The sequence below is a fragment of the Anopheles aquasalis genome, chromosome 3 (assembly GCF_943734665.1).
Source record: "Anopheles aquasalis chromosome 3, idAnoAquaMG_Q_19, whole genome shotgun sequence".
Classification (NCBI taxonomy): Eukaryota; Metazoa; Arthropoda; class Insecta; order Diptera; family Culicidae; genus Anopheles; species Anopheles aquasalis.
Genome location: NC_064878.1, coordinates 26,523,089 through 26,549,095, shown reverse-complemented (window position 1 = coordinate 26,549,095; position 26,007 = coordinate 26,523,089). Strand labels below are relative to the sequence as shown.

At 49.0% G+C, this 26,007-nt stretch overlaps 2 protein-coding genes across 5 annotated transcripts in view; both read left to right on the top strand.

Moving 5' to 3' along the window:
- The window catches only part of LOC126578989 (myosin-IIIb-like), a 48,109-nt gene extending 37,979 nt beyond the window's left edge, over positions 1–10,130 (top strand). For 2 of the 4 annotated variants that reach the window (XM_050242169.1, XM_050242165.1), the window contains 10 exons: positions 2,174–3,975; positions 4,068–4,212; positions 4,291–4,441; positions 4,512–5,079; positions 5,148–5,313; positions 5,380–5,608; positions 5,686–6,349; positions 6,440–6,526; positions 6,886–7,056; positions 7,749–10,130. In XM_050242169.1, the coding sequence (XP_050098126.1) occupies positions 2,174–3,975; positions 4,068–4,212; positions 4,291–4,441; positions 4,512–5,079; positions 5,148–5,313; positions 5,380–5,608; positions 5,686–6,349; positions 6,440–6,526; positions 6,886–7,056; positions 7,749–9,105 (5,340 nt within the window). In that variant the 3' untranslated portion in view covers positions 9,106–10,130. The remainder of the gene's footprint in view (positions 1–2,173; positions 3,976–4,067; positions 4,213–4,290; positions 4,442–4,511; positions 5,080–5,147; positions 5,314–5,379; positions 5,609–5,685; positions 6,350–6,439; positions 6,527–6,885; positions 7,057–7,748) is intronic. The other 2 variants (XM_050242167.1, XM_050242168.1) reach the window with 2 other exon arrangements.
- Positions 10,131–13,220: 3,090 nt separating this feature from the next.
- The window catches only part of LOC126575701 (alpha-catulin), a 77,956-nt gene continuing 65,169 nt past the window's right edge, over positions 13,221–26,007 (top strand). The window contains exon 1 of the mRNA XM_050236523.1: positions 13,221–13,887. Coding sequence (XP_050092480.1) covers positions 13,729–13,887 — 159 coding nt within the window. The 5' untranslated portion in view covers positions 13,221–13,728. The remainder of the gene's footprint in view (positions 13,888–26,007) is intronic.

Here is a 26,007-nt window from a genome sequence, read left to right as displayed (position 1 = left end):
AGTAAGTTAAAGTCATGAAAGTAAAATGCGAGTTTCGGAACCATTTTGTTTGATTTACAACCACCTTTACCCGTCGAAGGGAGTTTTCTCACGGGATCATAAATCGTTTCACTTTCCAAGTCACACCTCACGAACTGTTACTGGTTTGCTGTTGCTGGTGAACTTGATCGCATTAGTGCGATCGTCGGTCTCCTCAACTCAACCTTGAATTCAGCATCATCTCTCCGTGCACTCTCTCTCTCTCTCTCTCCCTCTCACCAGTTCCCTCTGGTAAGGGCAATGCGAAAAGTCTAAGATCGAAAGCGCACCGCAAGTTTCGCACAAGTTGAAGGCGCTTTCGGTTTTTCGGGGCTCGCGGTCTCGTCGCTTAGGACCGCCAGCCGTTGGCATTTTCTCCGCTGCCGCTGTGGCCACACTGGCGAAAGAAAGTTCAAATTAAAGCCACAATACACGCCACGCAAGTGTTGGCACTCTGCTGGGAGCTACCCACGGGTTAGCAGCCTCCCGTCAGCAGCAGCCGTGCTTCTCACTCTACACTCTTTACGGAGCCTCTGAAGCCACTAGCGCTAGTTGAGCATTTCGGGCTGCTTTCAACCGCAGGTAATGACACAGAGGAACTGATGGTCTCAGTTTATTGTGCGTTGATTTCGCCCCATTACCCGTTGCCGGCTGAGGCGCGCGCACCGCACCACAGCACAAGATGGTTTGATAAAATTGTTCCGATAATGACATCGATAGGGCGCGCGAAGGAGAGGGAAGGTGACAAAAATGAAACCGAAACCTTTTGTTTTTTTTGGGCCCATGATCCGGCAGCTGGCTGGCTGGCTGGCTGGCTGGCGGACCGGTTGAAAGTAGAAGTGACAAATCGGTGAGCCGACGAGCGCTCATTTGGCAGGTGCAGTTCGGTGGTTGTCACGCCGCGAAGAGCTGTCGAAGGGGATGCTGTTGAATGAAGTCGTAAATTGGAACGACAACGACGCACAGAAAGCACGCACCAGTCCACCAGCTGGAGTTCGATGACACGCGACACCGGCAGCGGGATTTGGAATGCATTTCTTGGCGTGACATCTCGCCTTGTAGCTTTGCTTTGGTTTCACGAAAAAAGAGAGAAATTTATGGATAAGAAATGGGAGAAAAGTTGTCCTTCCGTTATTGATAGAAAGCGTAAGAGTCTGACGAAAGCAATAACGTGATCCCTTAAATCCCTTTCCAATCAATAGGCTAATGTAGGGCTTTTTAGGCAGGCAGAGAGACCGTCTGCCATAAAGACGATGAGGCGCTTTTCCCCCCTCCAATACCAATCAACACCGGTCCGAGACTAAGCTGGCTTAAAGTGTTGATTTAAGTCGTCACCCCTTTGTCACCGTCGAGGGAGTGCCCTGCAGTCTCTAGACGCGCTATACGAATGCCATACCGGTGCATCCCCACCCCGGGGAACGTAATGATTCACCAAGCCAGCCAGCCAGCCAGCCAGCCGGGCAGCTCGGTGATGAGCACGGTATAGTGTTGGCCCAAATTTACGGTTGCAATTAGAGGTGTGCAATCTGGCAATAGCCCCTGGCTCCCCCGCTGTGTCCGTTTATTTGCTTGTTGACATAACTTATAGCCCCCCGGGCCTGAGGTCCGAGCTCTTACGCCGGTCTCTGGGTGCTTTTTGCTGGCCGTAAAGTCTGCCTCTCAACCGTCAGGCTGGAGGATTGTTCGAAGGAATCGCAACGACAGAAGCACAGCGCCGAAAGGACCTGAAGAGTGTGCAAACATTGACTACCAATCCGAATCTCGCAAACACCACTCGCTATTGCTGCAATCTGGACTGGAGTCGCACCGAGAGTGTCAATTCCGGAGCGTAGACAAGGGTTCCTGCTGCTGCTGCTGCTGCTGCTGACGAGGTGCAGCAGATTGGTGGCCTGAATCTGTAATGACATTATTAGAGAACTGACGGTGTGGGCATTATAAATTTTCGCCTTCAATAGCGCCACACGCCGTGATCCATTTCGTCTTATCGGTTTGCTTGCGCAACTGGCGACGTCGTGAGACTGCAATTCCACGATAGCTTTAGCTTTAGATCCCAGATACTGTGTAGAGTAGAGCTTAATCCTGATCTAGTACAAATCGCCAGGTAAATCGTTTTCCACTTCTCTAATACTCTCGTTTTTTTCTGTCTCTTTTTCAGCTCTGCACCGGTGGTTCGGTCACGGATCTGGTACAAGGTTTACGGAGCCGTGGAGCGCGCCTATCCAACAACCAGATCGCCTACATCCTACGCGAAACCGTCCAGGCGCTAGTGTTTCTGCACGAGAACCACTGCATGCACCGTGACATCAAGGGCCACAACATTCTACTGACCGAGTCCGGCCATGTCAAGCTCGTCGACTTTGGGGTCAGTTCGCACCTGGCGGCGACGATGGCACGCCGGAACACGAGCGTCGGCACACCGTACTGGATGGCACCGGAGGTGATCGCTTGCGAGCAGCAGCTGGATCAATCTTACGATTCCCGGTGTGACGTCTGGTCGATCGGTATAACGGCGATCGAGCTGGCCGAAGGTGATCCACCGCTCTGTGAACTCCATCCCATGAGGGCACTCTTTCAGATCCCAAGGAATCCACCACCGAAACTGGCCCACCCGGAACAGTACTCTTCGATGTTGTCGGATTTTATCGCCGAGTGTTTGGTGAAGGATCTAGAGCAACGGCCATTCTCGAAGGAACTGGCCACGCATCCGTTCCTCAAGAGTGTTGGCCCGTACGTGGACCAGATACGGCAGGAGTTGCGAGCGGAGATAGCGCGCCAACGGGAGGATGGCCGTGCACCGAGTCAAGCGATAGCGACGACCAAGTACGGGAAGTTGAAATCCGATCGCAAATCGAAACCACAGCCCATGTACATGGACGATCTGGCCACACTGGACGTGCTGACGGAGGATGCGATCGTGGAGCAGCTACAGAAGCGCTTCGAAACGAACCAAATCTATACCTACATCGGGGACATACTGATTGCGGTGAATCCGTTCAGTCAGGTGGGACTTTATACGACGCAGCATCAGCGGAAGTACGCGGCACAGGCCCGATCGGACAATCCGCCGCATATTTTTGCGATCGCCGATGCAGCCCATCAGGCGCTTGTGCATCAGCGACAGAACCAAGCGATCGTCATATCGGGCGAGAGTGGTTCCGGTAAGACGGAAAGTGCCAATCTGTTGCTCAAACAGTTGGTCTACCTGGGCAAGGCGGTCACGAAAAACCTGGAAGAACGAATCCTGCAGGTGAATCCGATCATGGAAGCGTTCGGAAATGCACGCACCGGCATCAACTCGAACAGCTCACGGTTCGGAAAGTATCTGGAGCTAACGATGGCCAAGAGTGGCAAGGTGAATGGGGCCCGTATTTTCGTGTATCTGCTCGAACAGAGCCGTGTGGTGAAGCAAGCCGAAGGGGAAGGTAACTTCCATGTGTTCTACTACATGTACGATGGTCTCCAGTCGGAGGGACGGCTCGAGGAGTACTATCTCCATCCGTCGTACCGGAAAACGCACCGGTACCTGCAAGAGACGGCCACACTACCGAAAACGAACGTCGAACGGTGGCGGCAGCTGTTGGCGAGCTTCAAGGTGCTCGGTTTCAAGGACGAGGAGATCGACATGGTGAACCGGGTGTTGGCGGCCATCCTCAATCTCGGTGACATCGAGTTCGGTGAGATGGAAGCGAACGATAACACGGATAGCCGGGCGCGCGTGATCGACGTCGCACCGATGCACCGCGTATCGAAGCTTCTCGGTGTCGATTCGGCCGATCTGCTCGATGCGCTGTCCTCGAACTCGGTCGTGACGCGCGGCGAAACGATCACGCGGCATAATAACGTTTCGGAGGCTAGCACGGCACGGGATGCGATGGCGAAGGGACTGTACGGTCGGTTGTTCGATTGGATGGTCAACCAGATCAACCTGCTGCTGGTGCACAACCGTGTCAACAATAGGTAGGTAGCGGAGATACGCGGCAGGTGGAGTGATGGATGAGAAGTGGAGAGGGTGACTGATGCATTTTTATTTGCTTTCCTTTTTGCAACAGCCCGGAACAGTTGGCGATTGGTTTGTTGGATATTTTTGGCTTCGAAAACTTCAGCAAAAACTCGTTCGAGCAGCTGTGCATCAACATTGCCAACGAGCAGATCCAGTACTACTTCAATCAGCACATCTTCACCTGGGAGCAGCAGGTATGTTGGCAACAGATCACTGGCGGGATCCGAGGCAGATGCATTAATGTCACTTATCGATCTTTTTACTTTTTCCAGGAGTACATGGCTGAAGGCATTCCAGTGGATTTGGTCGAGTTTGCAGACAACCGTCCCGTGCTGGATATGCTGCTAAGCCGTCCGCTTGGTCTGCTCGCTCTGCTCGACGAGGAATCGCGCTTTCCACGTTCCACGGATCGATCTTTGATTGGTAAGATGCAGACTAGAAAGCAGAAGCAGAGGTTGGGACCCACTAACACTCCTCGTTTTGTATTTTACAGAAAAGTTCCACAACAACGTCAAATCCAAGTTCTACCAGCGACCCAAATCGGACGCGGTCTGCTTCGCGATCCACCACTTTGCTGGCCGGGTCGTCTATCAGGCCGATGGGTTCTTGGAGAAGAACCGTAACTTTCTGCCGGCGGAAATAATTCAGCTGATACGCCAGAGCCAGTACGATATGATCCGGTTTCTGTTCCAGTGTCCAATCACCAAGACGGGCAATCTGTACTCGGCCATCCAGGATACCGGGTCGCGTCAGAACGTTTCGAGCTTCATCAAGGTGGACACGAAGGAGAAGTTTAATTCACGTGGTTTAGCATCACAATCGCGAGCTCAGCAGACCGTAGCCACGTACTTCCGGTACTCGTTGATGGATTTGCTGCAGAAGATGGTTACTGGGACGCCTCAGTTTATACGCTGCATCAAACCGAACGAACAGAAGGCTGCCAAAACGTTCGAATCGGCCAAGGTGTTGAAGCAGCTGCGATACACCGGAGTGCTGGAGACTATCCGTATACGGCAGCACGGTTTCAGCCATCGGTTCACTTTTGCGGACTTTTTGCGAAAGTATGTCCCGCTTGTTGGCGATCCGTTATCGAAGAGTGAAGCTAATAGATCGTCTGCTCTGCTTTAAGGTACTGCTTCCTGGCCTACAGCTTCGACGAGCGTGTTGTCTCGAATCGGGAGTCATGCCGTTTGCTGTTGGTGCGCTTGAAAATGGATGGATGGGCCCTTGGGAAGTCGAAGGTGTTCCTCAAGTACTACCACGTCGAGTATCTGTCCAAGCTGTACGAGGAGCATGTAAGTACTGCATGACTGGAACTCCGGTCGATAAAGGCCATTTGTTAATTGCTTGTTGGTCGCTAGGTCCGTAAAATCATTCTGGTGCAAGCTTGTGTAAGACGATGGCTGGCGAAGGCACTGTACAGACGGGAGAAGCAACGCGTCGCACTGAGTGCCGTGACGCTTCAGAAGCACGTACGTGGTTGGCTTACGCGGCGTCGTATGCGTATCCTGAAGGAGAAGCAAGAACGCGAACGTTTGGAACAGGAACGCCTGGAGAAGGAGCGGCTGGCGAAGGAGAAGAAGAACAATGGTAAGTCCGTGATTGGTTTTCTTTAGGCACAAATTCAAAAAACTCACTTTTAAACCTGCTTCCTTCGCTCTACACAGAAGCCAACAAGGCGAAACAAGCGCTGGCCAAGGCGAAGCTTATCCACCAGCTATCCAACCATCAGCTGGAGGCGCAGCATCCGCACGAGAAGCGCAGTTCATCGGATGTGAACAACAAAGAAAACGAACGAGCAGCGATCGTAATCCAAAGCTACTACCGTGGCTACACGATCCGCAAGATGCGCATGACGCCCGAGATCGAGGCCAAAACCAAATACATCCTCGGTATCGCGAAGAACCGCGTCGAGGCGCAGCGTATGATGCAGAAGGAGGGCTTCACGAAGGAAGACGCAGCTCGCATCATCCAGCGTTACTACCGGACGCAGAAGAGCAAAAACAAGCGTGAACAACAGGCCGTACAGAAGGGACCGGCACCGCCACAACCACAACCGAAACCACTCAGCACCAAGGATCAGCAGCTCGATCTGATCGCATTCTCACAGAACGTGCACATGCTGAACCAGGAGGTGCACCGGAATCTGCGCGTCAACAAGTCGGGCGTTCCGCTGGAGGCGATCGAGAAGCTACCGAACGACTATCGGCGACCGCCGGGGTTCGTGCTGGTACCGGGGCTGCTCGGTACGGTACCGGGTGGCGACGCCAAGTACAGTTCGCTGCGCAGCTCGGACTGTGACCACGAGATGACCAAGGAGCTGATCCAAAGGTATGAACGAACGAACGAACGGCACAGCATAGCAGCGCTGGCATCTCAAGTTCTAATCTCTTGTCCGTCCCCAATCGCCCTAATCGACAGAAGTCCACCACCGGTTTCGGACTTTGACGATATCTCCCCGTGGGATATGCCGTTCTACGAGGTGGAACGCAACCTGCGCTCGCAAAGGTTGTTGCACATGTTTCTAATGTCTCTGCTAGCCTTTTCGTTGTGCAGTTGGTTTATGATCTGGATGTACGGCTGAGCGCGCGAATGAGAGCGAACGAGAGAACAGAATGAAAGCGAATGGCTCGTGTGAGTGTGTGGCGATCATTGCTGGCCTTTTTTCTTTTTTTTATTGGTGATGCTAGTGGTTTTACTCGGTAGTCGATGCTAGACATGATCAGTCCTCCAACAGTAGATGTGCTAGAGAATGCTTCAAACTTTGCTTAATTTATTTCGTATTTGATATCGCTTGGATCAAGAGTTTCACAAAACCATCCTGTGTTTGTGCAGTTTACTAACTCCTGTTCGATACCCGTTTACAGACAGCGCAACCTCCAGCAACCGCCGCAGCGGATTGACATCAACCGGAACGATATCCTCGGTGATCGCAAGATGGAGCTCGGTGATCGTAAGCAGCAGCTCTCCAGCAACTGGCACCACGCGTTCCAGGCGTCCGAATCGACGCCACAGGACAAGTTTAAGGGTCTTGCAAGGTAAAACATCATGGCTATGAAGCTTAGAATCGACTTAAATTAATATCGATCTTCCGGTTACCAACATGCTGCTCACAACAATGGCCCGCACGAAAAAAGGGCTCAGCTGGGACTTATCAGCAAGATTGCTCAGTTCGATCGAGCTAATAACAATTACTAATCAGCACTCGCGTTCCGTTCGGTTCTACTTGTACTGCACCGTTTTGTCAACTAACTTACTAATGTTATTTTCACTCCCTTTTCCCGAACTGCACTGCACCACGCTAACCATTCTCCTCTCCAGCGCACCGCTCAAGAACAAGCGAGCACTAACGACTAACAGTGACCAGGGTGACCGATCGTACGTGGCGAAGAATTCATCCTATCTTTACAAATAACACCACCACCAGCATACGTCCGATCGATGAGCGCAGGTAATGTGGCTGGTGAGGGATGTATGCTCTGTGTTTTATGTTTTGTGTCGTGGCTGTCCGGAAATTCTTCATCAAGACGTACTCGCTCATTCGTAAACATCACATGTTCTGCACCATCTGGAATCGTGTTCCTTTCGAGAGGACATATGGGATTGTAAATTCTTGTGGCGTTCGGTTTCGGTTCACTGAATGATTCATCGTACACGCTCTCTCTCTCGAACCAGCAACAAATGCTAACCTTATTCTTTTCAACCCATTTTGTTTCCTTCCTTTCCAAAGCAGATCACCCAACCCACACGAACCGGGCCACATCCGCAGCATACCGGCCTTCAGCTATCTTAACCCAAACAGCCAACAAATCCTTCGCTACTCCCCGAACAACCAGCAGCGCGAAACACCATCGGCCGAATCGGCCGCACCGCATCCCTCGCCAGTGCGCCAATCTCCGGTCAGTTCACCCCGGGAACCATCTTCACCAGCGCTGCGGCTCGGTTTGCTAGGACTCGGCGGAGGGGCTGGTGCTGGTGGCAAGAAAGCGGCAAAGGCCGAACAGAAGGCCCGCGAAAAGGAGAACAAAGAGCGCAAGAAGCGTGAGAAGAAGGCAAAAAAGGAGAAAGAAAAGGCGGCAAACGGGGGGGCGTCACCGTCCACGACTTCGTGTTCTTCCGGTGGCTCATCGGCCCTCTCGTCCGGGTCGTCGAACGGCGAGAAAGCGCACCAGAAGGAGCCGGGTCCGGTCGGAAGGAAGAAGCATCCATCGCCCACGATGAAGGAACCGGAAGTGATGGGTGGCAACCGGTTCGCCGGAATGGACGACCACCATCACGAGCAGCAGCAACAAAGTCAGCAACAAGTTCCACAGAAACGGCTGATAGAGCATCACGAGTATCAGAACATTTCGGAGGAAACGAAAATCGATAGCAAGAGCCCGGTGATGCGGATGTTTGGCGATACCAACTTTCTGGTGAACCATCGGCGTAAGGCAGCGGAACAGAAGCACCAGCAGCACCAGCAGCAGCAGCAACAACTTGCTCAGCTACAACAGTACCAAAGGCAACAGCAGCAGCAGCAGCAAAAGGCACGCCAACAGCAACGCCAATCGGAGCTGAGCTGCGGGCAGGGTGTCTGTGAGCTGCTGAACGGGGTGTACCGGTTCAGCCCGCACGTTACCTCGTTCGCTGCCCAGCTAGACGCGAAAGGTGGTGGTACGAACAGTAGCAGCGGCATCAACAGCCTATCGGACGATCGGTCGACGCTGGACAAAGATTACCAGAACTTTAACGTGTCCAAGTACCTCAACATCGACATCAAGGGTCCGCTGCATCACCAGCGGGAACGTTCGCGTGATGGTGGTGGCGGTCGAAGAGGTGTTGGCCATCATCACGGTGAGGAGCGGGCCGATAGCTCGAACAGCTCCAGCCTGAGCAGCGCAAGTAGTGGCATGAACTCGCTCAACTCGTTCGACTCGGTCGAGCAGGCCATCATCTTCCAGAAGGATCGCAATGCCGACTCGTACCTCGGTCCGTTCAACTTCCGCCAGCTGCTGCGGCCAACGCAGGGCCCGACCGAGTCACTCCGCAAGCGGAAAGGCATCAATCCACCGTCACCACCGCCACCGCAGCGGGGCAAAAGTTAGAAAGTAATTGCCGCCTCCAGCCACCACTACCATCGTCATCATCATCGTCGTCGTCGTCGTCGTCGTAGCCAAAGAGCGAACAAGCCAAAGTGTTTGTGCGTGTGCCTGTGACTTATTGTGTACGAGGAGAGCGGGATGGATGAGGGTGCAATGGGGAGGGAGGATGCATCCTTCCGTACTGTACCGCACTGGTGCGGACACCCGCCGAAAATGGTCTCGTTTTTCCAGAGAAAAGTTTTAAATATTGATTTTTCTCCAATGGAGAGAGAGAGAGAGAGCCGGAGAGAGAGAAGAAGAGGCAGTGAGACAGCGGAGAAGAGATTTACCAGTTAATAGAGTTTGGAAGCCATTTCCATTGGACAGGATGTGACGCACTGGAGGTGAAGAACGTTGCAGAAGGAAGCTACTACTACTGGACACACGCTGCTGGTGTGATGCTGGTGCGAACCAGGATCATACTTTGTGCAACAATTGCGCGAAATGGAGAGGAATTTATTCATCGAAAGGGTGTCCTCGCGTAACTCCGCGCGGAAAGGCTTATCATTCCGGTTTCCAGTCCCTTTACCGGCGGTGCACCCAATAACGCAATTACCAAGCGGGATGCTGCGCTTACCTGCCACCGAGTAGGGGATGCAGTTTGATAACAAACGCCACAGAGGACTGGTTGGATGGAGGTGAAAGAAAGTTGTTCGTTTGGGTTCGTTTGGTGGTCGGCGGACGTTAGGAAATAATCGATAACAGTACAATTCAATGAGGTAGAAGAAAGATAAAGGCGACAAGGGGTTGTGGGTATGCAATCCTGGCTCTTACCGTGTTCGCGTGGTCCTATAATCGTTACGTGTCGTGCTCGCTAGCTTGTGCGCTAGTGGAGTCTGGCGAGTGGAAACCCGGTTTGTTGGTGATGAATGCAAAGGAATTCAGTTTGATGAATTGATGAGCGTTTGACAGACGCTTAACGCGTATTAGTTGATAGGTTTTTTTTTGGTTGGATTTTGAAAATAAATAAAGTCTTTCTAGATTGCTAATTGGATGTGTTCGTTGTTCCTTTGGAGCTTTCATTGACATAATAAAATCGATGATGACACTGTACTTCCAGCAATAGAACGAACGTGTTCTGCATCACGTGACAGAGTAGCACATCATTAGCTGAATGGAATGATGATAGGAATGGATTTAAACGGGGAGCTTCCCTTCCAGATCCTGATCCACAAACCGATACGTCTGTTTGCCCACCGTTGGAAAAAGCATTCTCATGTCAATGCAACAAATTGTTCCGACATGGCGCTCGTTGTGTATGATTTTTCCGATCTACTCTAAACTGGGCACCACTACCAGACGAGTCTGGTGTTTCTTGCGTGCAGAGCGATAAAGCTTGCGGTGTCTCGAGTAGAAGCGAGGGAGAGAGAGAGATAATGGATCACGCTGGCGCATAATTTATTGTACACGAATGTTAAATTTATGGTCGCACGGTATTGTGCATAATTAATGGTCGGTCGCTCGTCATACTTTCAGTTCAGTCCCACTATCGCCGAAAACCGTCCGTCGACTAGCGTGGCGCGGATGTGATGAGCTGCGGGAATTGTCCGTTGGTCACTTTAGTGCACTCTGCCGCTACAAGTAGCAGCAGTAGTTTGCGTTTACTTATTGGAAAAGGTTTATCGTGTTCTCAGGCGTCAGTCAGGCGCGCGCTTGTACGAGGATATTGTGACTTTTAAGCGCTTTTGCCGGAACGCTCGGAAACTCGCGGTAAACAATGCCAGGGAGGGATTGCAGCGTTGAGTAAATTTCATTTGCATACGAAACTTTCAGAATTTCCAGTGCCCACCGCGCGTGCCCGATGGGCACTTTCGAAATGTGTGTGATGGGCTGGCGCTAAGTAGGTTGCGACCAGCGAGCGTAGCGAGGATGCTGAGGATGATGTATTAGAGATTATTAATGGGTTCCATCAAGGGTTCGGAATGGTTGATGAGAATTAACTTAGTTTTGAGATGAGTTAGATGAGCGAATTTCTAATGCAGAGACGGGAGTAGCGGAAGTGTTAGCGTTGCTTTAAATTTCAATGAAGGCTGATATAGCAAGTGATTTATGATGATGCTTTGAAATTTTGAAAAGCATGGATACGGATGATAATCTATGTTAAGAAATAGATATTTAATGTAGAATGGTCGTGTTATTTGCAGAGTTTTTCAAAATACATCCTACATTGTTCACAACTCATCTGATTTAATGGAAATGTCTTTTATTTTAAGGGGGGACTTCGGTATTTAATTTTTATTTGTGACACATGTTTTTAACATTTTTCCCTGAAAGCTGATCCATTCAAGAGTATTGTGTAAAAGTTTTGGATCAATCGAAGAAAAACTGACAAAGATACAGATTTTTGAAAATCCGCGTTTCATACAAGGCTCCATGCAGCCTGCTGCTTTGAAGAACGTTTCCCTAAACCTACGATTTCAATGTCGGTGTCCATCGTACTGTAAAAACTACTGGGCCGATCAATTTGAAATTTTTTACGCATAATTTGTACACTTTTTGCCAGGTAAACCTGTCGAGATATCATTAAAATTATTTATACTTTTTTTTAAACAAATCCATAAAGTTCGTTTTTCTGGCAGAATCGTAAAAAGCATAACTTTTTCAACTTGAAAAATCTGCCAAAAATCGAAAAATTCAAATATCAACAAAAACTCTTCGGGGCTACCTAGATAAACTTATAACTTTTCTAACGAATGTCGATTTGTATTTTTCTGATGATACGTCATGTCGCTACGATGGACACCGTAAAAAGTAACTTTTCGTCGACACGCCTACCAAAATTTGATGCCATGGAATAGTTTGTACATGAATGTTGCTCAAAATTATATCAAATATTCTTCAACAGTTGTAGATGAGTATGCCATTTATTTGCATAAATAAAGTTGAAGAGTTACGTTACAAAAAATCGTCAAAAAAGGGCCTTATTTTGGCCCGAAAATACCGAAGTTCCCCCGTTAATGGAGCAAGGAGTTATAAGTAGACCTTCCACTATTTTTACAATGAGTTATGAACATTCGCATTCAAAATTCTTCTACAATACTTATAAATATCTTAAAACTAACAAGTTTCATTCAAAAACATGCGCACACCCAAGGGTTGACAACAACGAAAACGGTAAAACAACGCAAGCGCCTTCATTTATGTCGCAGCTGGCTTAGAGCATAACATCATGAGCTCTGGCCTGCTTTTTGAATTTCGCTGACCCTTTGCGATGGCTTAGTCTTGAATGCTAGTAACCTCCTGTTAGTAAACTCTCAACTATCCTGAACATGTCCTCGATGTCGTTCCTTCTTGGTAGAAAGATTTTCCCTTGTAGCATTGGCTGTGCAGCTCTTTACCGGCATCTCGATACCTGTTCTCGGTGAGTTCAATCTCGCTCCCGCTCAGCCAATACATCTGCATCAGCGAGCAGCTGTGTAAACCAGTGCGTGCGTGCGCGACTTGCCGACGACGACGACGACACGTTCCCAGTTCAGTCACTGCCGGAACGCTGCTCTCGTCGGTTGCGCGCTAGTTAAGCCGTCTAGAACTGTCGTGCGTGCGTTCGTGCGTGCGTGAACCTGTGCGAGTGTGTGCGTGGAACAGCTGCTACTACGTGGTAGCGCTGCATGGTGGTAGTGCTATTTGGGAGGAAAATTTATTTTAGAAAATGTCATTCCCTTCGTTGGGCCGATAGAGTGTTGTGTATGGGTTCCGTGCACGATTCGCAGCACGGTTTCGTGCAGTGATTCAGAGGAGTGGTCGCTGGAATACGCGATGAAGATCCTGCTGTGTGCCATTGAAAGAGGATGCTAGTGCCTTTGTTCTAAATCTCAAGCCTGTCACCTGCCATAGCAGAGTCCATCTAGTAGTCCTCGTAGGGAACGACTAAACACACACCAATATCGTGATCAATTGTCGTCAACCGGTGTGAAGCGGTGTTAGTGAAAGCAAGTTAGCATCTAGTAGTTCACGTTTTCGGTCGTATTCGTGCTTGAATGGGCAAGCAGCAGTAGCAGCAGCAGCAGAAACAACGGAAGCATTCTTGAGTGGCCACCCTCAACCCCCGTCCCCCTCCCCGGGAGCTGCTACTACGCGAGCGCGCCATGGCCGGTAATGCCCTACTAGCTTCGCTCCGTTGGCGATAGATCACGCAGTGCAAATACCACCGCAGGGGCCGCCCCGGGTGTGCGCTCGTGCGGGGAAAATTTCAGAATTTTCAAATAAAATATCATCGCGCACGGCGTGGAAAATCTGGTCCCGTGTTGGGAGGAGACGAGCGCGGTGGTTGATGCTCGCTCATATTGTGCTCAGTGCCGACACACACGACACGTACATACACGTCAATGAGCTTGGTGGAAATTAATTTCGTTATCGCGCGAAACGCAGCGCCCGGTGATCGGTGAAGTGGAAAAGGCCCTCCGATGCCGATGAATTTCCGTAGCTGAGGCACTTCTCTGGAAATGATTTATCCTGCCAGCTGAGCGGCATCGTTGATCGGTGGTGGTGTTAGTGAGGAAGGGTTTTCAAGTTTTCGTCAGCAAGAGGTGTAGCTTAAGAAGAAGTGGTGTTCCAAGCGGTGCCCTGTGTAGTAGGAGTGTAGGAGCAATGGCAGAAGGAAGTGCTTACTTTGGAGCCGCTGGTGGTGGTGGAGGTGGTTCCGGTGGTGGCAGTGGAGCGAATGCATCCGGAATCGCAACGAACGAGTATATGCTGGATATTAAGATCAAGTCGGTGGAGAAGATGCTGATCCCGCTGATGAAGCAGGTAAGTGTCGATAGCCATCCCCGTTTTCTGGTATCCCCAAAAAGCCCAATTTTCGAAGAGGTCTCTGACGGCGACAAACTACAAAATACAAGCTGCCAGGCGTGTGTGCGTTTCGTCCGGTATTGGTACCGGTTTGTAATACCATCATAACGTTGCGAAAGTTATGCTAACAAGCGGCTTACTGGGCCACCATTACATTTACGGATCCCGGATTATCCCTTCGTTGGGTGGGAAGGGGGCTTTTGGGTGAGTTTTAGTTTCCCCTTTTTTGGGACTGGAATACACGGACACATACACACGCCCGGGAACTCTCTTGTGGGATTCCACATTATTCCTTTTTGCTAACTTGTGATTATCGGGACCGTACCCGTTTTTGGAGGTTATGGTTTGGTGGAAAAAGGAGAAGAAAAGCGGATTACAGTGCTCCGATGGTGTGAGATCCGGTTGAAGGAGCTTTCTTGTGGTTATGTAGGGGTACTTGGGTCTAATAAGCATTGTAAGGCTGATACACTATTGAGATGGCGGTCCAGCAATATTCAATTTTGTCAATTGAATTAGTACAAGGATACGTGAATGTACTAAACATCCCTTTTGACAATTCAAGGATACTGCTCTTATTATTATTGAGAATAACAAATAAGTAAAGGTAATTTTTTTTTAACGAAACATTATTAGATACTAGGACACAAAAACATTTCAACTTGTTTTTGAGTTTGCTGAGGATTTTGGCCATTTATTTTCAAAACAAACCTAAATCGTGAGCCTGTAATGGCGACAATGCCTTACGGTATTCGTCAATCTTGATCCTGATTCTGTCTACAACGCACACGAACGCGGCGTCTCTCTTCGGGAGACAGGCCAGCAGCACGCTCTGGCGGACGCTCAGACGCGGTCACCGGGAAAGAATAGAACGCGGCGAAGTGACCGTACGGTCGCCGCTCGGAATAACTCGCAACGACAGCACGCACAGCGATGCCACAGGACATCATTTTAATATCACCCTTCCCCTTTCTCCCTCCTCCCATCCCATCCTTCCTCAGAGATGATGTGGCGTAAAGGCCGCTTGTTCGCTGGCTCGTCCGCTCGGCCACTGGCGTGGCTGGGAAAGTTTTATAAATAAACAACAATCAAGATGAGATTCGCCATCGCCGCGATCGCGATCCGCGTGCACTTTTCCGCGGTTGTGCTGCGTGCTCTGCTCGAGCAGATTTGCGGAATTGTAGCTCAATCGAAGCGCCAGACTTGTCCAAAAACCCATGAGGACGCTCCGAACCCCGACCGTAGGCGCCTTCTGGATGCGACAGAAACGGCTGCAGTAACAAGTGGCGCCAGTGCTAGGGCGGGTGGGGTGGGAGCGAGGCTTGCGATCTTCTTCATCTTCTGGTTTTCTTGGGGCTGCGAACCGTGCACGCTGGCTGCATGCGTGTGTATGTTGAAGCACGCGCCGCCCGGTCGATGAGTGAAACTAAAGTTAGATTCCCGTAAACCGTACCGTGCCCCGGGTTGGCCGCGGTAGAACCGGGCGGTAGAAGAATCCGCCTGCCGGCCGCAGTATAGCTGCCGCATAGTGGCCGCCGCGGGCGGTAGACAATAATTATTAAAAGCGAAAAGTTTATTTATAGTCCCGGTGGCCAACAACCGCGTGACGTGGCGCGCCAGCCGCGTCGACCAAGACCGTCGGTCGTCCGACGACCTGATTGGTTTCGGTGGTTCACTGGTCCGCTGGTCCGCTGGTCGTTTTGTTGCCATTGCGATTGGGTTTGTGGTGGGGCTTTTGGTGACGAGGAAAATCCTCCCTTTCTGGGTGTGTCGACGGATTGCGGTTGTGTTGCTGCTGCTGCTGCTCGGGGTTCGGTGTTTGGCGCGAGATAAACAATCATTGGTGCAAGGTTCCGCTGATGGAAGGCGGCCATCCGCTAGCCGTTGCATCACTGACTGGAGAGGCAAGGTTGTTTTGGGAAAAAAAACACACGTTTTTCACTCCCGGATAGTGATTTCGATCTTCGGGAAGCAGATGGAAATGGAGTGAAAGATATCGATTCCACACTGATGCCTAGAATTTGTGTTGAGGGAAAAGGAAAGCTCTAAAGTTGTGCAACCTTGTACAACTCTGTTTTTATTTTAATGCTCTGTTTTGACAAAAAAAAGCTTTTTAGAAAAGTCAAATTTTTGAATCATCAATTCGCTAACTTCAAGTATTTTGAATATTTCATTAGCTTCTGTGCTTTAAAAATGATACAATTTTGTCAGAATATTTTAAGAATATGAATTTGACAACAATTTCTTCCATTCTTTTAGAGTGTATGCGTTTTAGTTTTTGGATTTGTTGGGTTGTTTAAAAATCTGATGACTGATTTCTTGATTACTGGATGACTGGTGTAGGATCGAAAAATATTAAGCGCCAGAATCCACTAGAAACAGATTTTAGTAAAAATATCGTTGAACAAACCATCATGCTAGTCTAATTTATACCATAAATTTTAACCAAATCAATGATTTTAAAGCTATACGAAGATGAGCTATAAGCACCACAATGATTTAATCGCTTTCAGAAGGTAAATGGAACTCGACAAAGCCATATATTCAGAAATAATTACAAGCATGGCTTTAGAGCAAGAGAAATCTATTGAATGCATTTACCGTCCGTAGATTTGCTACAGAATTAGCTGCAAATCCAGTAGCTAATTATATTTTTCATTTTTACGGAATACAGAACGGAATCTAATTCGTATATTTTAAAGACAAACTACTGTTCATGCCACAAACAACAGTAAGCAATAGAAAATCAGAAGAAAATGACTTTATGGCAGTCGAAAATGAATTTCCTTCTCGCAAGAAACTGTTTTCCATTAAATGGATTTGGTATGAGGTGCTGCAAACCTGGTCCCTGGAGGAAACGCTCGCTCGTAATGCTGTTTCCACATGGCACCAATCCGCACCGGCACTACTCCGATTTCTCCATTCTTCAAAACCGGCAGACACGGTGGCCCGGTACGATGTAAGAATAGAACGTGGGCCAACTACTCTCCTTCTCTGTCTTGCTCTCGTCTTGGTCTCTCTCTCTCTCCCTAGTTTCCCTTATTAATACTATTTATTCCCTCCCCCCCCCCCCCCCCCTCACGGACCACAGTTCTCAGCGCAATCTGCAACCCGTGCGCATCGCATGCCGGTTAATCCCGCGACGAAAAGATGAATAATGGCACCCCGCCGAATGGATTGGCCAGAACGGGAGACGGCCCAGAGACCAGAGTGACAGAGACAGGGCCGGGCTAGGCGCCGCGTAGCGCGTCGCGAGATTTATGGTGGCAACGTCCAATTAGCTGCGATAGGGATAGGAGGGACTGATTTACTTTGCGGTAGCTAGCGCGGTCAGTGCCCACACGGGATCAATTTGCGGTGGTTTCGCGGATTACGACAGCGGTTTGCCTCGGTGATCCCTTTGTTTTGACGCACGTGAACAAATAGAACTCTGTTATGTCCTAGCGATATGACGAGTCGTGGGGCGTCCAACAAAAAGCCAATCAAATAAAATGAAGGAAAAAGGTTGGCATCATGTTAGTCTGGGTCGTTTGCCTTCTCCGTTGCGGTGTGACTCATGACGGGGGGGTCCGCGCGAGCAGCTCTACCGCTGACATTTCGTCGCCGTGCGCTTCACTTCATATCATTCGATTGAACCAGTATTTTCACACCGAGAGCGATAAACCTGGTTTGCATATTGCGTTTGGAAATTGAAAGAAAATAAGATACTTCATCACTTCCGGCGACACCTCGGCTCTGGTTGGTTGCGATAGCGGCGAGGCGAGATGCGATGCAAGCAAACTTTAGTTCCACACTGCCAGGAAGATACGAGCCACGTTGGCAGCGCAAGTTGTGGGATCAATTTCGTAGTCAAAACATTTGCCTTTCATCCTGTCGAGCCGGGTTGATAGAGCTGGATGGCTTTGCGTTTGGCAGGCACTAGACAGGCGTTCCGAGACAGGGAGAGGATCATGGGATTCACCGCGCCCTGCCTAGCAGCAAAAGACCTTGAAAATGCACTGCCGCCATTGAGAGAGTGTCTTTCGGATACTTTTCAGACGAAAGTGTCGAGGTTGGAGGGTTGTTAGAGCTGTAGACACTTCCAAGATAACGTGCGGAGTGTTTGTCGTCAGCGTGGTCGTGGTCCATTTTTCAAACACGTTCAAAGCGCACCCGTTGAAAGATTCATGACAGACCAATCTGTACCTGGGTGCTACCGAAGGCCAGCAGGCCAGCGTGTGTCCATCCGCCCGTGTGTGATGCTCCACTGACCAGAGTTTAGCTTCGGCTTCTTCTCCCTCCCATGTGGCCACACGTTTGTCGATGCGACGCCATTGATTTATGGGCACAACGCGTGCTGAATGACACCACTAGACCGTAGGCGTCGGCATCGTTCGCTCCGGCGGAAGCTCGGAATGGATAGAGCGCAGACATCAAACGAAATTTACTTTCAACTTCGAAGGACTGACCATCTACCATGTTGGCACCCCCCCCCCCCTCGTGGGGGGAACGATGGTGAACGCCAGAGGCGAATGTTTTATGAGGATAAAGTTTTTCGCCAGAAGCAGAACACAACCGAGGGCAGCGTAAGATAAGGTAAGATGTCGATGTCGCCAGCGCATCGGTAGCAGCTGTAAGGTGTCCGTTAGCGCATGGATCACTCCCTGGGCATGTCATAATCTTGCGTGCGTCTTTCTCAGAAACGGTTCACAAATGAATGAGAAACGCCGCGGGTAAGCGACAGATTAATCTTCCAGATAGAGTCCGCCACCGGTCCTTCTCGAGACGCTCAAGAACTTCAGGTTCAGAGCTCATCTCGTTCTCGGGATAGCAAACAATGAAGAGCACCGGCTTTTGGTGTTATCGCACCGGCGGTGGCTCCCACCGCCCCGATATAGAATTAATCAAATTAAAGCATCACTTTGGACTTTTGCACACGCCGGAATGGGTGTCTCGCGACTTCATTTCAATTCCGTGCGCTGGTGTTCCGCAGCGAAACAAGGACCGGCACCTTTGGAGGGCAGAGAAGCGAGCAGTCGCCTCTGTTCTGTTTGACGAGAATTGTTCTGGAAGTCTCGCATCTGGATGTGACAAAGGAAACGGAGCACTTCCCAATTCATTCATTCATCAATTTTGGTGTCACCAATACACACTCGGAACGTCTGCTTCGTAGGGAGATGCGTGTCGTGGATCATCAAATGGACTTTCCTGGAATGGAGAGCCTGACAAGTACCGGATCCGGATCCAGGAAGAGAGACAACGAGAGAGAGAGAGAGAGAGAGAGAGAGAGAGAGAGAGAGAGAGAGAGAGAGAGAGAGAGCGAATCTGAAAGAGTGATTTCCAACGGTTGTAGGGAGCGCATGCGGCCTCTTGCCAAACTGTTGCACCCTCTAGGGTGGGAATCCCTAGCAGGTGGGCCATCCTGGTTCCACGCAATAGCGCCGGTGATGCGGTAGGTCACTGAAGGATATGGCAGTGAGATGTATACTCTCCGGTGTGGGCTTTTAAGCGTGCTGCTTGATGATACTGTCAATTGCCTACAGTCGGCTCAGCACAAAACAGTTGGTGGTCTGTGACACTCGAGAAGCACTCGTCACCAGAGGTGTAGATATTTTCCGTGGAGAATTCAGCTTCAATTCAGGTGGCTCGGATTGAAGGTTTCGTTCAACCTTACCGTCGCCTAATTACGCTTCGACCGTTTGCTACCGACATATTCCGTGACAATTTCGATTGCACCCCGAAGCCAAAACTCGATTAACCGACAACGAACAGTCCGGGATGGGGGGAAAGGTTGTTCTAATTCCCCGGGACATTCTCCGTTTGAATCGAAATCGACATGAGACGGTTCAGTGATCACGATACACGGTTGCGGTTGGTGCGGCTACGGTTGTTTTTTTCGTTTTTTTCTTGGATTTCTTCTGCTTCGGCTGCGCTGCAAGTCTCAGCCCTAAAGCTGCTAAGCTGATGGGATTGAAGCGATTCGGTGGCAAAGTTCGTCTGTCGCTGGATCGCGAAGGATCGCCCTTCTACGGCACCGGCACTGTGGGTCTAGTCTGCGGTTTCTGGACGACCGAATGAGCTTAGCTGATAATGGGGCAAAGTTTTGTAATGAAATCAGCCCGGTCGTTTGATTGGCAAAAGGTGCAACGACGATGACGAGCGCGCACCGGGGCGAAATGTGGAGTTATTCATTAAAAAATGAAATTAAGACGATTGAATGAACGGAGGGATTTGGTAAATGGGTAAAGCACATTCGATGCTCAGTGAACAGTACTTTAGTTTGGCCTTAATGTTTAAGCTAAAGCTTATCCCTTAATGTTTGGCCTTAATGTTTAAGATAGCTAGATTTGCTGGTTGGCATAGTATGGAAACTGTTTTATGTCGTCATTTATGTTCAGTAAGTTTAGTCTGCACTGTTAAAGAATTATAGTACAGCATCTTACACAACATTTTGAAATATTTATACATTTTAAAGCAGAATGAGTAGTAGTGCCTCTCAAACGCATATTAGCGTCAGAAGAAAGTCAGCGGGCTGCAGTTTAAAGTATCAACCATTCGGCGGACCTTTTCGGAGCAACATATTTCGGAGGTGCATTGTTTTATTAAATTTGCTTTTTCCCACCAAAGCCCAACAAATGTAAAGGAAATTCTATAACTGGTCACTGCGCTGCAAAAAAAAAACGAAATGATGAAGCTCCGTTGCCAAAATCCGATGATGGAGGCGCCAGGTAACCGGTAAAATCGCATACTTTCAGGTGTTTGTAATATAAATAAAATAAAATAACCAACGGATCTCAAACTCCAGTATGTGGTGCATGTTGAAAAGTACATAAAATGTACTTTCAATCAATTTTTCATACATTAAAATTACATAGAACATACAATTAAAAACCAAATTTATCATACATATACACTGTGGCCGCGGGCCGCGGGCTGCGAGATTAGGACTCCTGATTTATCGTGTCCAATTTCAAGAAAACAGCGTAAAAGGTAACGAAAATAATAGCCAATCAGAATGTTTGGTTCTAGCAACTACGAAGGAAACTATTGCAATGCTCGAAAAGCGATGTTTAAACATAGACCATAACGATTGTACAAACATTACGCACGGCGCATGATAACAGAACAGAGTAAAGTGGTTTAATTAAACAAAATCCAGACCAGAAGTTGGCTTGGTGAACATTAAACAACCATATGCTATGTGTTCATAAGGTTCAGAACAGAAGCTCCCTAGAATCACTCCCGTATCCTTGCACCGATTGTACTACTACTACTTTCCAGAAGTACTTACCGATTGCTCTAATAAGCTAACAGCTGCGACAACAACCTTGACGGTGGCACCGGCTAATTTCTTAAGCTGAGCTGACTGTGAGGTGACTCCTGATGACACACCTGGGCACGTAATTAGATCAATACTGCCTCGTGCCAATTCACCCCTTTCGTTTTCCTCTATCCCATCGGTTGCAAATCGAATTACCGATCTCGGTACTCGACCGTCACCCGCCGGGGCAATCCCCATTTTCCTACCGGCACAGATTTTGCATTATTTGCGCCCCAGGCCGGGCCTCTGGAGGTTGACACAAACCGCAGAACGATTATCGGCACACCGCGAAGAACAACGGTCGACAGAGAGAGAGGGAAAGAGTGTGCCACGCGACGGTCTCAAAACGGCAAATAGAGGCGGGGGGGGGGGACCATTCACTGCGTGACGAACCGGCATTAGGTCCGGCATTTGTATTCCCTCATCCGGCAATCGGCAGCAGTCGACACTGTTGTGTGCCGGTGCTGGTGCCGGTGCGTGTGGGCCGACGCTCGGTTTATGATACCACGCGCATAATGTGTGCCAAGAGACCCAATGCAAATGGGCCAGAAGGGAAGATTCCCGGGGCTTTTGTTGGTCCCGATCCGAACTTTCCATCCGGTTTTTTTCCGCTCGCGATTTCGCCACGAGTGGCCAATAAAAATCGAGAAAAAAACCACTCGGCACTCGGTAGTCGGTTCTTTCATTCGATTGTTTTCCCTGCGCGAGGAAATTGGTTCGAAAGTGCCTTACGCAGCATTGGAATATGATTTGCTTCACTTCACTTATGCCCAGCACGTTCTTCGCGATATTGTTTCCAACCAAATAGAGTTCAACTTATGATGGCTTGAGACAGGGATAAAAAGGGGTGGTAGGGGGTAAAAGGAGAGTGTGCTTGAATGGTGGCAGGTGTGTAAATGTTGGTTGATTGATTTAACGAGCATACTTTCGGGTTACCGGGTAGGATCGTAAAACCATCGGCATCAATGCGGTCGCCGCCTCAGAGGGCATTGGTCCCGACTGGCGCGAACACGGACTCAAGTTCGCCAAAAAACAAAAAAAATCCCCCCCGTGGATAACGCCCCACGTGCCCCACTATCGCTGGTAATCGTCTTCGGTATCTAAGTTTCGTTCACAGCAAGGCAGTAGAGGTAAAGTTACCGAGGTTGAGCAGGGCTTCTCGGGCCAAAAGAAACTCAGCAACGTGTTGCTCGAACGGACCGAGAAGGACCGCACCGCGGACCGCGCGTGCTTTCGGAGGTCATGGGAAATTTGCCTACAAATTTCCGGACTTTCCGCCACTTTTTCCTGGGCGGGCAAATGGAGCACGGAGGTCATGTGCCTGGTGCCTAACGGACCGACTGGCTACCCGCCCCCCTCCCCCCGTTATCGTATGTCAGGGTTTACTGCCCCGTTGGTGCCACGAAGACCGTTTTTTGCTCGCGGGTTCGTTCGTTCGCTGCAAGAAATGTTTACAAACGTGCTCCGGCATCCAGGTTCACGGTGAAAGTGGTTCGTTGAGACTTGGTGGAAAACAATTGGAAGGAGAGAGTGGGAGTGGGAAAGAAAAAAAAAGGTGAGCCAGAGGTTTTTCCACATTCGAAGCCCGTCGCCCGTGCAAATGAAGGGTAATGAATCGTACTACCAGCGAACGACTAGCGAGCTCGAGCTGAAGGGCGAGACGGATGGATTCCTAAGGTTTCTTCCTCTGGCCGGAGTGGGAGAGTGTGTTCGTTGGCCTTTTTGCTGCTTGCAAAGTGGAGCGCTGAGGATGAGACGGATTCACGTTGCACAATACTTGTTGCAGTAAGTGTTTGTACGTGATCGGTCGGATGCATTAGCATGCTCGAATTACAGCCCCGGAGTGGATGGAGCGGCCGAAGGGTCGCAAAAAAAACGTGGGCAACCCGGAAAGCGGATCCTGGTTAAATTGGAGCAATTACCGACCCGTACGTCTTCGCGCCTTAGTTTCCGCGTTTGTTATCCGTCTATTTGGTTACGGTTTCGTTTTTCGTTTCCGTTTCCGTTACTTTTGTAGATTTGTTTTTTTGTATTTGATTTAATGAGACGAATGTGATTTACTTACTGGTTGTTGGTTTTTCTCAATAGCTTTTTATTCCTCTAACAATGATAGGTTATTCGTAAGCGTGTAATATTTATCATTTTTTCTATATCATACAGAATGAATCAATATAAGAAGAGAATTGATCTGTTTCGAAATGATATTTTCATCGTCAAAAATAATTTTCCGTAACATATAGGTTGTATCATTGAAGCAAAGCTTTTAATGGACATTTATCATGGTCAAAGATCATGCTAAATGATGTATTTTGGGCTAAAAAAACAACACAAATTGAACACATCTGCTGCAGTTAAACATGTTTTATAGAAGAATAGATGGATCGCGATAGACGATCCGATGGATCGCGTATCGCTGACAACCGTCAATCCATTCGTCCAATGGTCTCTAAATTCATATTTAGTGACCTCACATTTATCGCAAGACATAGTCATAGAGAAATCGCTGTTCTATTAAACCAGGAAACGAAGGAGGACCGCCATTCTGTACCATTTTTTCAAAACCCATCCATTTTTTTTCAAATTTTCGTACAAAAGGAAGCGCAGCTCAGCCATTACCTGTCGGAACGATGCAAATGCATGTTCATTTGATAGAGTCAAGTCTGATGAGCTAGCCGCAAGTGGTAATTGTTACCAATTGTGGCTTTTACCGTGTCGTTGGCCGATATTCCGCGCGGTTGCGGTGCATTTTCATCGAGAAAAATAGGTAAATTTTGTCGTTTTTGATATTTTGCTTGTTTTTTTTTGACAAGTCTCGATCGAAATTGATTAATTGTTGCTTTTAATGATCATTAGTAACCGTTTTGGCCAATAAGGCATGCAATTTGATGACTTCTAACATTTTCGATGGTTGGTGGTTCTCTCATTTATATCCCTCCTTTAAAATTTTAAACCGCACTTTGCATTGTGTTTCAGTAAGAGCATATCCACCATAACCTTCAATAAAATTTTGATGCGATTCGACCGCCGATTTTTTGAGATGGAGGCAAAAAACGAACGATGTCTGCACATCGCAGTTTTTGAGAACGGAACTTGCATTTTAATCGCAATGAAAATATTTCTTGTAGTGTTAAATTAGAAAAAATGCACACCGATTATGTTTGACGGATGCCTAATGAACAAAATAAAACACTTAGACTGGCTTTACAGCTCCATTTGGCGTAGATATAGCTTTAGAATGAAAACAACGGTTTCATATGCATACAACAGGTAAAAACACCAATAATGTAAATGAATCCAATAATGACAACAATAAAAAATAAATCTCTCCTGTTACTAGGAACAATGTTTTATACGTAATGTTTATTATCTTCCGGATAAACTAAACAACAAGAACTCAGTCGCCGAAACCCCAAAAATCCAATTTGGTTACGTTCTTTGTTTTCCAACGGCCCCCACCGATCCCATTACCATTTCTAATCAACAGATCGTGTGCGTTCCATTAATGACAATGACAAGGAACCACCGCAATGGAATGCAACCTTTTCACCGATGCACCGACGCAGGCGGTCCAACCGACGCATTTGATGAGGTCCCTCGAGCACACTCGCCCTCCCCATCGGAAGCAACGGCGGGACAATAAAATGTTCCGCCTCAGTTCCCACGAATGGCTATTGCATTGGACCATGGGAGCGCGCTCTAGTGCACCAGGGTGTCCTTTCGATGTTCGGTGTCCTGCGTACCATCCTTCTGGTGCTCCCGAATGGCCGATGACGTGCGCGCACAGTCGGGACAGCCGACTACGACCACGACCACGACCGACCAACCGACGTCATCAAAGTGCAACGCGTGCATCGATTTGATATGTTTTCGCTTTTTTCTTTTTTTTCCTTTTCGTTCTTCACCACGCCGCACATTGAGTGCAGTGGGTGGGAATGGGATGAGGGAAGCGTGGCTAGACATACCTTCCTGGGTCCAGGTGTTCAGCGAATGTCAGTGCTAAACGAGAGAGAGAGAGAACCTTTTTCCTGGGGAAACACGACGGTGGCCATCGGGTGGTTCAGTGCGAACATGCGCGAACCTAGCGTCTGGTCTGGCCTGGCTGCCGGTACTCACCGCGTGCCCAACATCAACAACAAATCACTCACTGGGTGCCACTGGGGCAGGCACTGAAGGAAAGGAAGCTCGGCGGCACTCACACGAAAGCCAACTCCCAGCAAGGACACCAACGGAGGAAAAGTTCACGATCAAGGCTCACATTTGCTGCGTTGGTGTTAGTGATGGTGATACTACCGTGTACTCCTTCTCACCCTCGCTTTCGTTTCACCATATTCGCTCACACTCAGACACACTAATCCGTTAGTCCATCCAAGGGGTTGTACACTGATGATGGTACGCACACTGGCCCGCGGTTCGAATCTAAAATTAGTTTCGACCTCGTGGAGGATTCTAATGACGGTGCGCGTTCCTACCAGCGGTGTGTTTGTGGCGCTCGTGGGGTGTTAGGCAAGGACTCAATGCATCCTCTACCGCCACCTCGATACGGCCACTCCAGGAACTACTACTCTGCAAAGGGTGCCGGGATGAATGGTCTGCAGCAGAAGGGAATCCCAATGATGTCCATGTCTGCGTGCCGGAAGTGTTTAATTTTAGATTCGCGTTCGCGCGCCCCTTCGCCAGGATTCCCACAGAGTGAGCTTTTGTTGCACTAGCAGGCCAGGAATAACCAAGCAGTCTGGTGGTGGTGCTGATGGTGCTGCTGCTTGTATTTGTTGGACGTGAAT